Source organism: Podarcis cretensis (genome assembly GCF_951804945.1).
Source record: "Podarcis cretensis genome assembly, chromosome: 5".
NCBI lineage: Eukaryota > Metazoa > Chordata > Lepidosauria > Squamata > Lacertidae > Podarcis > Podarcis cretensis.
In genome coordinates, this window is record NC_137174.1 from 43,495,253 (window position 1) to 43,511,498 (window position 16,246).

Consider the following 16,246-nt stretch of genomic DNA (forward strand, 5'->3'; position numbering starts at 1 on the left):
GTCTGGTACAGATCAACTTCGTTTCCTTTACGGTCCATTACAAACCAGCAAATTCACATTTTGCTATTAGTTGATTCTGAGCTCTTGCATAACAACCCTGCTTCCCATGCCATAAACAGGCCCCATATTAATGCCAGAGCCTCAAGGAGTGATCAAATTTCAGTTGAGACGCTGCACTGAAGAATTAGCAAGGTGGGAATGGGATACTAAAGATGAACAGGTGAAATCAGTGATGATAAAATGGGAGAAAGATGTGGGACACAATATACAAATGACGGATTGGGAGAGGCTATGGAAAACTGATCTGAAATTGTTCTTCACTGAAAGAAAACTATATGAAAATGATGTATCGGTGGTACTTAACCCCAGTAAAACTAGCAAAAATGTATAAAACAAGTACCAATATATGCTGGAAATGTAAAGAAAAAGAGGGTACCATTTATGATGTGTTGGAACTGTAATGTAATTTGGGAAATGATAGATCAGAAGAAACTGTTCATGTATGCTACAAGATCAAGTTGATGTAGTATACCAAAATGGCAAAATTAACTGGGAAGCTCAGGAACCAAGAAGAAAAGAAATTTTTAAAAGAATGGGAAATGTTTATAATGTGTATACAAAACTATTGCAAACAGGTTAAAACATTAGCAGGTTTTTAAATACACTTGTAATGTAATAGAATCTACAGATAATTTAGGAAGATAAATTTTTTGGAGAAGTATTGATATGCAGATGAAAACAGAATTAAGAGGATACATGGATGGGATGGGATGGGAAGTCAGGAGATTCAGAGGAATCTCAATTATGTGAATGTGTATGACATTTTGATGTAACTTTGTTTTCTTTTTTTCCTCCCTTATTTTTGAAAATAAAATAAAATTATTTTTAAAAAGAATTAACAAGGTGGGCAGCATCATGTATGAGTGTCAGGTGAATACACCTTAGGCCTGTGACTTGGCATCTTCAAAGGTCCATCACCAAGCACGCCTACAACCAACCAAGAAAGTCCACCCTCAAATTCTGTGCCATCCAGTGAGAGTTGAAGTTCTGTTCAGCAGTAGTGAAATAAAACAAGAGGGAACTAGAAGGGCTGAAGATAGCAAGAAGGGTAGTATTCATGGAGGGATGTTGAGGGCAGGATATGTCACTCAACCAGGAGAATCTCTCTCTCACTGGAGCCTTCAAAATAAGTCATTTTTCATCAAACATGAAGAATTTTAGGCATTAGCAGTAAATAGTGCTATTCCTTAAAACTGAATCTATTTCAAAAGGCTAGTATATACATATGTTTCTGTAAACTTTATTATCCTTCAATTTTGCTGGCTTGGCAGTTCACAGGCAGCTTAGAATCATGTTGGGTGGGGAGGAGAGAAAAGCAGCTACTATGAGATCTATACAAAACTGAAATCATATACAGTACTGACAACTGAACTGAGGTGGGAGCTTAGGAAAGCTGTCCTCAGAATGCTGCAATAAGAAAAAGGACAAGACCTCTACAGTACTATAATGTTTGGTTCAATTTAATGCCAGCTGCACTGTTCAAGTTATCCTGTTAACAGCTCAAGCAGAACTTTCCTAGCCCTGCCAATTAGGATATTGTAACTATAGGTACCAGGCACTTAACCTTAAATATTTAAGTTTTGAACTGATACCATCAACCATGGGAAGGACTGGAACTGAAGAGAAAGTGACAGCAATGATTCAAAGGTATGTGGCCTGGGAAAGAGAAGGGTCTGTTTCCCATCCTGGCAACCCCCCATTGACTGTTATGTAGAAAGAAAGGGGCCAAGTATAATCAGTTCTGTTTAACACTACTATATATGGATTGTTGTTCTCCTAGAGTTGTTAAAGTGCCATAGCTGGTAGTTGGGTAGAGGGATTGTACATTTACTAAGCTATGGATAACAAGATAACAATGCAGCTATCCTTGCCTTATCCTTTCTAAAGCATTAACTGAATGTTGACAGCGTACAGACAACAGTCTAACATGCTTTTTTAGCAGTCATATTCACCAGGGATTGGAACAATAAAAAAGGATATTATTTTAAGCCAAGGTATGGTTTAATGTAAAAATCAGATAACAATTAACACCTGAATTAAAACTATCTTAACACAATACAGTGTTAAACAAAAAGCCCTGTAAAATATATGAAAAATGTATATACAGATGGGAAAGCGTCAATGTTGAAGGATGAACTGAAGTTACAGAAACGAAGTAAGGTTCTAAATGCAAAGCATACTTTACAACCAATATATGTCCATTTATTCTGAAGGAAAAAAAATACACAAACCCAGTACCAAAAATTACAAAACATTTTTTTTTGTTTTCCTCCCTCTTGTCTTGCCTTCAGTTTCTCCAGCAGGCTTAACTGTAGATTTGGAATGTTCTTCTTTCACTGTTTTCTTTTTTTCTTTTTTTAATGGTGTCTTTTCAATGCTTTCTAGTTGTTAAAAAAAAAAAAGATGATTTGAGGCCAAACTTTTTGATATTCTCTCTTTAGTAGCAAGATTAGATAAAAATATAACATTCTAATTATCAAGATATCTTTCTTCTGTTCAGAGCAGTTCATTCCAGGCAGTTATTCACTCTTTCCAAACTGACCTGACACCATAACTAAGGGAAATCCTGTGGTAGATGTTTGGAGTCCTATCTCTCACATAAGGCCACAATTAAGGAAATTGGCTGCAAGGTGCAGGATCCCTCAAACCCACCTCAGGATCACTGCTTCCCAAAAGTTCACATGGAGGAAATTTAATATTGTCCCACTGAAAGCTATTTCAGACCATATCAGATAACTTTAAAAAATAGTAAATAGTAAATTCTAAGCATTACTTATTTTAAAAATCTGTAAGCATGTTAGCCCCACAGTTCATCTCTAAACCAAATCAATGTGTTCTACTAGATACCTTTGAATCAAAGGAGACTTAGAAAAGTACAGCAAGATGATTCCTCAGAGATATTGACATTCAAGCTGCCAAAGAAGGCATTTTATTTCAACTCATAAAAATTAAATGTTCTATATTGTGCAGTAACAAGCAGACTTTGCTTCAACCTATCAGTTATGGACATTTCAGTTTTGTTTGTAGCTGCTGATCACAAGACAGCAGTATTATCTAATTAGAAAGATTTTAAAGGTATTCCCTTTAATGGGAAATGGGAAAGTATATGCTGCTGTTATTGTTGGCGTCCATCTGTCTCAAGAGACAATGAAGGGCACCTTCCAAGGGTGAAGTCAAATTGTTGCATTAGCAGCACTGAAGTGACCTCCTCAGGAAACAAGCTTGGACAAGTGTGGTCCTGCTTCACTGATGTGGTTCAAAGGAAAGAGCAATACATTTGGCATCATTGCTTAGGAAATATATCAGGTGTGGAGAACATTTAGCCTTCCAGATGCTGCTGAACTGAATTCTGCATCATCCCCGGCCATTGGCTTGCTGGGGCTGATGGGAGTTTAGAAAATTTCCCACGCACCTGAAATACATGATAAATGGGAAATTTGCTTTTAATCTGCTTTTTGAATTGCTGATTCAAAACAATCCACCTTGGTAATGTGGTTAGAAAGGGAAGCCAAACAGGCAGCTACTGCAGGCAGAAAATTATTCAGTCTCCTCAGTGGACAAATGGTTTATAGAACTATGAAGAATGACATCCTATGTCCTCTTAAAATGTGGTGGTTTTTTGTGGGGGTGAGTTAGTTTTTATTTTGGTAATATATTTTGTGGTTTAATATGCTTATTTTGTTCTGTGAACTGCCCTGAGACCTCTGGGTATAGGGCAGTACATACATTTTAATAATAATCATACTAATGATGGTAGATTCAAAGATGCCCGATGGCTTGTGCACGAAAATTTCTGAAACCGCTCCTGACTGTAGGTTCTTCATCCCACTTCCAGGAGTAGCTTCTCATAAGAGGACTTCTGAAGTACTAAGACCTGCATGCAAGTTTTGTGTGTAGTCCTTTGGATCTCACCTAACATGGTTAATGTTTGTTAAATATTAATGACTTCATATAAGTTACTCTGTAAACATATCTGCATTAGAGGTCTCCTGTTTATTTGATTTCTGTGGGCTACAGTTCTTTCCCCCACCCATACAAAATAAACGACAACATTCAGGACATTAGGGAACTCTTACTAATAATAGTAGTTATTTATTATTGATAGTAGGATCACAGACAATAAAAACTAGGTTTCATAAACAGGAAAAACCAATAAACTTAAAAGTCTATTTTTAAATAACAGCTAAGCAAGTTATGGAGAGGGGGAGAACACTAGTTTTTCCAGATATCCCACTTATGAATCCAGAAGTTCAATTCTCCATAAGAAATATGTGAATCCTGTGGCCATCTCAATATATACTATAAACTGGAAGCTTTCTGAAGATCAGTCACACTCCTACTATATACTTCAATAATGGGATAGTTTTTTGAGTTTTATCTCTAGGTGATTTGCAGCAAACTAACAACCAAGTTTTAATCCCACCTGTTTAGTGATAGCAACACCCTTCCTAGCCCTTTCCACCTAAATTAGGCTGCTGAGATGAAGGTATATAACTAGGAGTGGATTTTGGGGTATGAAAGGCCTGTCTGCTCACTTCAATTCTGGTACAGAAAACTAATCCCAAAGCTCTGGATGTGTTCAGAGGCATACTTTCCTTTAATTCATCTGTATTTCATTTGCATCTGGTTCTCATTGTTAGACCTCAGAGTTTTAGTAAAGTCTGCCCACCACTCTGATTTACATTACCAATGGCATCTTCAGCAAAGAAATTTTGAAATGAAATTGATGGTATCTAAATTTCAGGTGTGCTACTGTAACTTCTCACCAAAGCTTTAAGGTTTTCCATTAATTTTGAATCAAAAGCTTAGAATCTTAAACATTAAGAACTCTGAAACAAGGAGGGAAAAACCATGCACATACCTGCTTTAGATTTTGATTTGTTCTTCAGAATCATCTGTTGATCTTTAGGAGCATTATCACCCCCTGCATTCAATCTACGCCTGGTTCTGAGAGAAGCAGAAATAGGTGCTTCAAGTGCATCAACTCTTCTACCTCTTCTGCTTATTTTCTCATTGGCTATAGCTAGCTTTCCAAAATCTACATTTTGTTTTTCCTGAAAATCTTCCTTTTCTGGAAGGTTGTGCTTTCTTCTGACAGACATGGAAGGTGTCACTATTTTATTTTTGTTTCTTCTGCCACATTTTTCTAGTTTCCCTTTTCCAATTGCATCATTTTCAAGAAGGGTGTTTTGATTTTTACTGGCAGTTTCACCTTTGTCTGGAGGTGGTGATGTTAGAGTGATGCTTACTTTGAGAGAAGGGTGTACCGGTGATGGAGTAGTTCTTTTTACTCTCTTCCCTTTTGATTGGTTTTGGAAAACTGAACTACTTTCCAAAAGCATCTTGTTATCTTTTACAAAAGAGACCTTTCTGTTGTCACTTCCTGGTTGGCCATTGCCTTCTGTTGAGATTTCAGAAGGAACCAATTGCTTTCTTCGACCTCTTTTGGAAACATTATCTATTGTCAAACCTTTTAAAACTTCTGGCACGTCTTCTTGATTCCCAGTATCAAGCAATATGGGTTTTTTACTTGCAGAAACGGAGCTTGCTGCAATTACCTCTTCTGCTTTTCTTCTTCTGCCTCTACGTGGCAGATTCTCACTTTCAACAGTTGCAATTTCCAAAGCCTCACTTGGCTGTTCCACAGCACCTTTGCTTTTGGTTGAGGATGGCAATAGTAAAATGTTACTTTTGAGGGGAGAAAGAACTGTTACAGGGGCAGTCTTTCTTCCTCTACCCCTTTTTAGCTGATTCTCTTTTACAGTGACAAGCATATTTTGGTCTTCTGTATCACCTGCCTGTTTACTGTCACATTCGGGGAGTATTTCAGGAGAAATGGTTTGTTTGTTTCTACCTCTCCTGAGTGGGTTTCCTTTTGCTAGGTTCTGTCCTTTTGGTGGACTGTGCTCTAATAGAGGTTGCACACTTTCCAAGGGCATCTTAGGCATTTCATCAAGATTCTTTTCATTTTGAATATCTTGCAAAGAACATTTTCCTTGAGTAGAACTAAGGCTGCCCACTGTTGGGCTCTCCTTTTTAAGAGCAACATTTTCCAAAGGAGGTGGTATTTGGCATTCAGGAACAGCTCGTCTCCCCCTGCCCCTTTTTGGCTGATTCTCTTTTACAGTGACAAGCATATTTTGGTCTTCTGTATCAGCTGTCTGTTCACTGTCACATTCTGTGGGTATTTTAGGAGAAATTGTTTGTTTGCTTCTACCTTTCCTGGGTGGGTTTCCTTTTGCTATCTTCTGTCTTTTTGGTGGGCTGTGTTCTAAAAGAGGTTGCTCACTTTCCAATGGCATCTTACGCATTTCATCAAGATTCTCTTCAGTATGAATTTCTTGCAAAGAACGTTTTCCTTGGGCAGAACTAAAGCTGTCCACTGTTGCACCCTCATATGCAGGAGTAATGTTTCCTAGAGGTGATGTCATATGAGATACAGGAACAACTCTTCTTCTGCCCCTTTTCAGCTGATTATCTTTTATGGTGACAACCATGGCTTGGTCTTTTCTATCAGCCGTCTGTTTACTTTCACATTCCATGGATGTTTCCTGAGAAATGGCTTGCTTGCTTTTCCCTCTCTTGGGCAGCATCCTGCTTGCTACTTTTTGCTTCCTTGCTGGACAATACTTTGCAGGAGTTTGCAAACCTTCCAAAGGCACCTCCTCAGTTTCATTAGGTTTCTCTTCATTTTGAATTTCATCTAAAGAACACTTTCCTGGGGCAGAACTAATGCTGTTCGCTGTTGGGCCCTCAGATGAAAGTGGAATGTCTTCCAGAGGCAATGTCACTGAACATACAGGAGCAGCTCTTCTCCCCCTGCCCCTTCTTGGCTGATTCTCTTTTACAATGACAGGCATATTTTGGTCTTCTGTATCAGGTGCCTGTTTACTGTCACATTCAGTGAGTGTTTCAGGAGAAATGGTTTGTTTGCTTCTACCTCTCCTGGGTGGGTTTCCTTTTGCTATCTTCTGTCTTTTTGGTGGGCTGTGTTCTAAAAGAGGTTGCTCACTTTCTAAGGGCATCTTAGGCATTTCATCAAGATTCTCTTTAGTCTGAGTTTCTTGCAAAGAACATTTTTCTTGGGTAGAACCAAAGCTGTCCACTGTTGGACTCTCTTTTGTAAGAGCAACATTTTCCAAAAGAGGTGGAATCTGGCATTCAGGAACAGCTCGTCTCCCCCTGCCCCTTTTTGGTCGATTCTCTTTTACAGTGACAGGCATATTTTGGTCTTCTGTATCAGCTGCCTGTTTACTGTCACATTCTATAGTTGTTTCCTGAGAAATGGCTTGCTTGCTTCTTCCTCTCCTGGGTGCTACTGTCTGCCTTCTTGGTGGACTATGCTTCTCAGGAGTTTGCACACTTTCCAATGGCACCTTCTGCGCTTCACCAGGATTCTCTTCATTTTGAATTTCTTGCTGTGATGCAATGGAAGCACTCTTTTGTTCTTCATAAGCACCATCCTTATCTCCAAGCATACGTTTTTCCTCAAGTGGTACAGAATTATCGCATAGAAGATGAACTTTCCTCCCTTTCCTTCTAACATTATTTTCTTTAACTTCTGTTGCAGTCTTTTCCAAAACGTGTGTTTTAGGTGTTGTGTGTCTTAGACTTTCCTTTTTAGCCTCATTAACATCTGTGTTTGTTGTAAACAATTCTGCTTGTATTGAAGCAGCCTTTCCTCTTCTATTTCTTTTCAGCATGACATTTCCAGCGCTTTCCACTCCTGATGTTTCAAAATCTTGGTTTTTTATTTTGTCTTGTATTTCTGCATTTTCTTCTAAATCTAAACTTGCTTCAGTTTGTCGAGCTGCCGTTTCCCCCTCACTTTCAACTGCTGATGTGTTGCTTTCAGATTCTTGCTTTAGATTTATTTCAGTGATGTTCTGGTCAAAGTTTTCATTAGCTTGCACACAATTGACTGGTTCTGCTCTCTGGGTGCTGCTTGTATGCCTCTGTGTATTTTTTGCATCATGTTCTTTTACAGATCTGGATTTATCAGCTCTTCTAGTTCTTCTAGCTGAAGCCAATGGTCCAACAATTTCTATATCTACTGCCCCAGAATTTGCAACTGGTTCTTTCACAAAATCAATTTTGTGTCCGTTTTCAGAATCCATTTCCTTTAGCTGATGGCTTTCTGAAACACACATTATTTCAACAGGTTCTATCACTGCTTCTGATTTTAATTCACTAAATGTGTTACATGCAACGTGTCCCAAGTTATTTTCTAATTCTGAAATATTTTTACTGTTGTCCTTTGGTTTTGGCAAAGGAGATATTCTTTTAGGTGATGATTCCAGTTTTGCTTCTTTATTTTCATAGTCTTTTCTCATGGACTCTTAAAAAAGAAAAGCACATTCGATGTTATTTCTCAGGATATGGTGATTGTGAAGAGTAGTAAACACACTTACTAGCCAAAAAGTCCCAGAGGAAGTACTACATTGCTTCATAAATTCGCTTTTATATTTTGCCATGTGATATTTATATCTTGTGCTATTAATCATTCTTAACTTTAACAATATGCCACTATTTGCAGATGCCACTTTACGGTGCTTTCCCAAACCTTCATATTCCAGAATCTCCAAAATAAAATTATTCAAGTTTTGTTGTAATTATAAAGAATGCTTCAAGATGAATAAAATGCAACCAAGTTAAGCACTTCTTAGCCGCATATAGCCTTAGAAATACTAAGTTACATTTAGAACGGGCTCACGATTTGACCTAAACATTACTTAGTGATGGGTTCTTGTAGTCGTATGCTGGAATTCAAATCCAATGTGTGCCGTTAGATAAGCCCTGGCTTGTTTGTTCAAAAGAACCTTTTGCACAGAGCTCCCACACTTACAACCTCATGTGCATTATCTATACACTCAAGAATCAATGTGTAAAAATCATGCAAGCCAGCTGCATCCATTACCCTTTCAGATATACTAAAAAAGGTGAAGGTGAAGGACCCCCGACAGTTAAGTCTAGTCGCAAACGACTCTGGGGTTGCGGCGCTCATCTTGCTTTACTGGCAGAGGGAGCTGACGTTTGTCCGCAGACAGTTTTTCTGGGTCATGTAGCCAGCATGACTAAGCCGCTTCTGGCGAAACCAGAGCAGCGCACAGAAACGCCGTTTACCTTCCCGCCAGAGCAGTACCTGTTTATCTACTTGCACTTTGACGTGCTTTCGAACTGCTAGGTTGGCAGGAGCTGGGATGGAGCAACAGGAGCTCACCCCCGTCACAGGGATTCAAACCGCTGACCTTTTGATTGGCAAGCCCAATGTTGTTTAGACCACAGCACCACCTGTGTCCCATTCAGATATACTGCATGCATCAAATAGGAACACCAGTAAAATAAGGATCCCATTTTCAATCAGTCACTTTCCTATTGCCATTGTGTGCTTTAGGACATAAGGTGCACATAAAGCGGTACAATGACAACAGATTTCAATGCCCACACATTAAAAAAATTAATCTCTATAACTGCTATGCAAACAGAAAATCAAGGAAGACAACATGCACAACTGTTAGCCGATTGTGTATTTGAAAGAGCACCCCAAAAGCCTTGCAACTTTACTGTAATTACTTAATTCAGTCATTTTCAACCAGTGTGCTGTGGCACCCTGGGGGAGTCTTGAATGATGGTCAGGGGTGCTGTGGGCAACATTGGCCTCTGCCCCTCTTTCCTTGCCTCCCTCCTCTGATGCCCTTGCATTTCTGCCTCTCAAAGGTTGCACAGGGAGGATGTTTGAAAAAGGGTGAGGGGCTGCCAGTTCTGCAGGCAAGGGGTGCCATAACTGGGCTCTTGAGCCCCACACAGGTGCTGCCGAACGTAATTGGTCAAGGGAGCCATGGACCCAAAAAGGTTGAAACCTTCTGACTTAACTTCATTCTAGTTGTTCTGAAATAAAACCATATTTTAAAGCAGATAAATGTAAAGCTGCTACTTCCTTTTTTGAAAATAAAAGGTTTTGTTGAAATAATATTTACACACACCAAGCTCACCTCTGGAACTCATACAAGATCCATTATCTTCTTTCATTAGATTCACAAACTCTGGCAATTCAGCCTAGAAAACATACATAATTATTACAATAGCTGACATGAAAAGATGCTGGGCCTATAACCAGTGTTATACATTATTTATAAAAGTCCAAGCTGAACTGACATGTGTGTGTGTGGAACTGTGTGTTAAGTTCATTGAAGATGCAGGTACTCTTCGCAATATGGCTGATTTAGTGCTTTGTAAAATATGTATGGCAGTCCTGACCATTTCACAAGAGGCTTCATAATACTTACTGAACATACTAAATATCGAAATACAAAAAGATATAATGAAAGAGATGAAAAATAAGTAGCAATGCTGCTATAATAAAATCATGAGTGCATCCACTTTGCATCACAAGTGTACCAATGTCATTAAACACAATGTACAAGTGATCCAAAGATGAAACACTTTGAAGTAAAAGCAGTAATGATAAATGATATTATGTCCCACCTTTTCTCCCTACAAAAAAAACTATTTCATATATATTCAAAACCAGTGATTTTAAATGGCAAGATCTGTGCCAAAAAATCCAAAAAGATTCTAATTAGTACTCAGGCAAGATTAGCCTCAAAGTTGGGAGTAAGGTCACACATTTCCTCCTGGTAAAAAACACAAAGTAAGCACGAGTGCATACACTTTGCTTTTCCAGGAGATCAGGGCTTGCTGGAACAAGTTAGTCATTCTCTGCTCAAAATGCTTGATTCCACATTTCAACCCAATCTGCATTTAGAGCAATGGCAGAACTGCATGTCATATAAACATGTCACAGAATCTTGCTGTGCAAGAAAAAATTGGGTCATTTTAATGATTTCTTTTATTGAAATAATTAGTGCAATTTAAGTATATAAGACTTTTCTCAGATATTTAATATAGAAGACCTACCTTCTGTCCATCTGCAGCTTCCAACATTTCCTTAACACCTGTATAATCAACTTCAGGACTTGGAAAGCTTTGTTTAGGTTCGGTCATAAACTTCTGCAGTCCCAAGTAGTCATCAACTGGCAAAAACTTCTGCTTTGGTGTCTTCAGTAATCGACTAATGCCAACCATATCATCCATGGGTTCAAATCCTGGTTTAGGTGTTCTCAATAGCCTATGAATCCCTCCCATATCTTCCACTTTTTCCTCAGGTGCCTTGATAACATGATTAATAATGAATTTGGAGCAGACAGTGTCATCTGAAACAGACTGCAGGCTTTCTTTGGGCGTCCTCAAGAGTCTCTTGACTCCTGAAAGTGCATCAACTGGCTCTGGTTTTTGCTTCGGCGTTCTCAAGACCCTCTTAACTCCTGAAAGCGCATCAACTGGCTCTGGTTTTTGTTTGGGTGTTCTCAAGACCCTCTTAACTCCTGAAAGTGCATCAACTGGCTCTGGTTTTTGTTTGGGTGTTCTCAAGACCCTCTTCACGCCTGAAAGAGCATCAACTGGCTCTGGTTTTTGCTTCGGTGTCCTCAAGAGCCTCTTGACCCCTGAAAATGCTTCAACAGGCTCTAATTTTTGTTCTGGACCTTTTCTTTTATCTTCCATCACTCCCTGTATAGTAGCTTCATTTGCTGCTGTGACCAGTGACATATTTTCCCCTACATCTTTTTCTAATGAAGAATTCGTTACTTTTGGAGTTGTAGTTAGGTCATCTTGCTCAAGACCAGAGATCTGTGACACTTCCTTCAAGAAGGAGGATATGACATCTTGGTTGTAAAGTTTTTGTTGGCTTGCTGTGCTGAAAGGTGATACAGACATCTCTCCTATTAAAAGATATAAAAATGAACTGTAAAAGGAGTTTTTGATTACATAAGAAATTACTGTTCTTCCTAGTGGAAACAAGGGACACGTGTCAACTCTGTGCCACCTGATAAGGCAGAATTCTTGAATAAATGATGTTCTGCAGGTAAGGGGATGGTGCATGTATAATATCCCAAAGACAGATAGTTAGCAGGACTAGGAATAAGAGGTACACTTTGTCATGTGACCAAGGTATTTGAGAGCAGAGGCAGTAAAGAAGTCTAGAAATGTTGTGAAATGCTGAAAAGCCACAGAATCATTTAGCATACCAAATCACTGTGACTCATCATAAGGATGACTCATTCTCTGTACAGTGGTACCTCGGGTTAAGTACTTAATTCGTTCCGGTGGTCCGTTCTTAACCTGAAACTGTTCTTAACTTGAAGCACCACTTTAGCTAATGGGGCCTCCTGCTGCCGTAGCCCAATTTCTGTTCTCATCCTGAAGCAAAGTTCTTAACCTGAGGTACTATTTCTGGGTTAGCGGAGTCTGTGACCTGAAGCGTATGTAACCTGAAGTGTATGTAACCCAAGGTACAGTGGTGCCCCACAAGACGAATGCCTCGCAAGACGAATTTCCCTATGGGCTTGCTTCGCAAGACGAAAACGTCTTGCAATTTTTTCCGCTTTCCCCCCCTTTTTCTAAGCCGCTAAGAGCCGCTAATCCACTAATAGGGTTGCTTTGCAAGACGAAAAAACCGCAAGACGAAGAGACTCGCGGAACGGATTCTTTTCGTCTTGCGAGGCACCACTGTACCACTGTATAAGTAGGCAGGCAGACTCAGTCTGTGTCTGTCTGAGTGTGTCTCTGTCTGTGTGGTGGAGCCTGTGCTCTGTGAAGCCTGTGCTCAATGGAAACTGTGTATGCTCCGAAGCTAGTTTAATCTTCTGTTCACTATGCTTTTATTTGCAAACAAGTTTATTTTAACTCAGTAAAGCTTTTATTCTTTTACTGAAGAAGACTGTGTTATTAATTTATGCTGCGCGACACACTTATGCCTACTACGAACAGTCCTGAACTGGCCAACACCTCCTGCTGCAAGAAGAAATCTGCCGTGCCACAACTATTGAACTGTTACTACTATCAGTGTGAGCACATGTCCTATAAGTAACAACTCTTGGGTGTACTCTTTTGCTCCATTTTTCATTTGTCTAAGGGAAACTTTGAAATTGCATGCACTTTGCCTCTGATGGGGGACAGAAAATAGCACAAATATTTCTAACATCTGGGAAAGCCAGAACAAGACCCTCCTATGAGCCCCTTTATATCCTTGTGTTACACTGATGACATAGAAAAAAACCTCTGCTGTGGTGCTCAGAATGTGTACATTCCTGCCACAACAGCATGCTTGGTCATCCCCAAGTTTTCCAGTTTTCTGCCACCAGCTGAGAAATACTTCCTTTTCAGAAACTTCTTTCCAGATACATGGGAATTTTTAGCTTTAATCTTGGCTCTTTCTAGTGTTAGTTTACATTTTAGTAGTTGCATTTTAATGACTTTTTCCGTATTCACACATTGCATTAATTTCATTTATTGTAACTGTAGTTCTCTATTTTTTGCTCTGCTTCAAAAAAGCAGAATTTTGATCTTAAGGCAAGAATAAACTAATGCTTCTTTAAAGCCAGCAGTGAAATTTCTTTCCAAAGATCCCCACGACGGGGTGAACTCCCATTGCTCTGTCCCAGCTCCTGCCAACCTAGCAGTTCAAAAGCATACGAGTGCAAGTAAACAGGTACGGCTTCTGTCACAGTGTTCCGTTGCACCAGAAGCGGTTTGGTCATGCTGGCCACATGACCCAGAAAGCTGTCTGTGGACAAACAGTGGCTCCCTTGGCCTGAAGCGAGATGAGCTACACTCCATAGTTGTCTTTGACTGGATTTAACCCCAGGGGTCCTTTACTTTCCCCCCACAATATTTTTTTCTAAGATGAATTATAACTCCGAGAGAATTACAGCATAAAAACCTAACTGAGAATTTGCCAAACTTCATGTGCAGATACGTTTGCTTGGACCCCTACACACAGTCAGGGAATCTTTTTCCTCTTCCAAATGCAAAAAATCACTAAGTTACCAGACTGGAGAAAAGCTTTAAAACTACTGGTGATCTCCAACTAAGTAATTCACAGGGTAGATCCACTGAAATCTGCTTATACACAAGTCCACTGATTTCACTGGGTCTGCTCTGTGTATTACTTAGATGGATATCACCCACTATTTCCTACAACTTACATAATTTTCACATGAGGTGATTTCAGAGGGGGGGGGGAATCAAGTCGCCATGTAATAGTTAGCACTAGGGATATATACAAAACATGCATACCAGACTCCTCTGGAGTGTGCATTTCTGAGACGACTTCTGGTGTTGGAATAGTAGTCTTTTGAGCAGAAGAGGGTAAACCTGTCAGTGGAGTGTTGAATATCTCAGCCAACCCTGCAAACAGTATTTAAAGTTCAGTAAAGAAATAATCATTTAGTTTGTTTGCAATTGGGAGCAAGGGAAAACATAACTATTAAGAATTCATTCTCTTTGCTTGACTGCTCCCCAGAAGAACAGTCTTATATACAGTGCAATCCCAGACTACAACATCACACAAGATTTTCAAACATTAATGTTCATGGCAGTTTACAGCCACATGGTAGTTTATCACCCATTAGTCTGAACAAACTGTGATAGCTGTTGATGATGTATCAATTCCTCTTCCTGCTAATGATTTATTACATGCTACCTTTACAGATGGGGACGTGGGCGGCGCTGTGGGTTAAACCACAGAGCCTAGGACTTGCCGATCAGAAGGTTGGTGGTTCGAATCCCTGCGATGGGGTGAGCTCCCATTGCTCGGTCCCTGCTCCTGCCAACCTAGCAGTTCGAAAGCACGTCAAAGTGCAAGTAGATAAATAGGTACTGCTGTGGCGGGAAGGTAAACGGCGTTTCCGTGCGCTGCTCTGGTTCGCCAGAAGCAGCTTAGTCATGCTGGCCACATGACCCGGAAGCTGTACGCCGGCTCCCTCGGCCAATAAAGCGAGATGAGCGCCGCAACCCCAGAGTCGGTCACGACTGGACCTAATGGTCAGGGGCCCCTTTACCTTTACCTAATGCAAGAGAAGGTACCCATGCTGAAAGATGGCAGCAGGAACACAAGAAGCCCTACCAATGTTGCTGGAGCACATGCCTTGGAAGCAGAGCATTAACCCTTTCAATAAGGGCTCATTTTCTGCAGGGAAGCAGAAATGAACAGATACTAATGGTCGGGGCTCGCTTTACCTTTACCGATTAGTAGGCAAAGAAAGAAGGATGCCATGAAGACATTTTCAATTTTCAATTATACTAGTATTCTATAAATCTATATTGCATGGTTCAATAAACCCACATACATTCTTGCAATAGGGAAGCGAGCACCTATGCTTCCATGTAAAATCCTGATTTCCTTCCCAGTCTCCAAGAAGTAATATTCTTTCATTGTGGCAAGCTGTGCTTCCGTAAAAAAACGCAGCAACTGTCAACAAAAATCAGGCAGGAACAGAGGAACTACACCTCTTTTCTTCTCTATATTGCAGTATAGAAAATTTAAAAATATAATGAAGAGGGAAGGTTCGGACCTGATCCCTGCATCAAGTCTTGATTGGGCCCAGTGCTAGCCAATGAAAGCTGCAAGACTGGCTTGGGATCCATCAGTTCTGGGCTATCTCAGCCCCACCCCTTGGAACACCCTATTTGTGGCTTTCTGCTGGGAGGGGGTTCTCTGGCTGGCTCAGCATGAAGAGTAGGGCAGCGGGACACCCGTGCTCAATTCAAACCCCCAGTATTATACATTTTGAAACACTTGGGGAAAGGGCATTATTAGGGCTCTGCATATATGCTGCTACACTACAAGCACTGAGTTCAGTTAAGAACAGTTTCCTTTCTAAATTTTTAGCTAGTGAAGATGACGATACTTTAAAGTCTTAGCCTGATAAGATCTCACTAGCTAGTTCGAATGATTTCTAACAACTAGAAATGGACCTTCAGTACCCAGCATACCCATTTCCCCGTTGCTGAGAATAGTAAAACAGAATTAAGGAAATCTAATCTAAATTAATTAATGATTTTTTTTTAAAAAAAACCATCATTGTGGGGTGGGAGAGGGCGGAATTAAAAGACTAGTTCATAATTAAGACTAATATGAGTTTGGGAAATTACTAAATTCACATGCTTCCAGATTAAACAGGTAAATCAGGATTTTAGCAAAAGAGCAACTTTCATTTGGGGCATTTAAAACCAGTATTAATATGATGAAATGACTGTGTATTTTTGGACCATTATATGATGGTATCACTACTGTATTACACTTGGTTTAGATATTGACCTACCTTTAAAATAATATCACAGTGCC

At 39.8% G+C, this 16,246-nt stretch overlaps 1 protein-coding gene across 20 annotated transcripts in view; it reads right to left on the reverse strand.

Moving 5' to 3' along the window:
• Nucleotides 1–2,237: 2,237 nt before the first annotated feature.
• The window catches only part of MKI67 (marker of proliferation Ki-67), a 35,373-nt gene continuing 21,364 nt past the window's right edge, over nt 2,238–16,246 (reverse strand). For all 20 annotated transcript variants that reach the window (XM_079977113.1, XM_079977108.1, XM_079977104.1 and 17 more), the window contains 5 exons: nt 14,197–14,307; nt 10,978–11,840; nt 10,053–10,116; nt 4,922–8,398; nt 2,238–2,441 (listed from right to left, as the gene is read on the reverse strand). In XM_079977113.1, the coding sequence (XP_079833239.1) occupies nt 2,305–2,441; nt 4,922–8,398; nt 10,053–10,116; nt 10,978–11,840; nt 14,197–14,307 (4,652 nt within the window). In that variant the 3' untranslated portion in view covers nt 2,238–2,304. The remainder of the gene's footprint in view (nt 2,442–4,921; nt 8,399–10,052; nt 10,117–10,977; nt 11,841–14,196; nt 14,308–16,246) is intronic.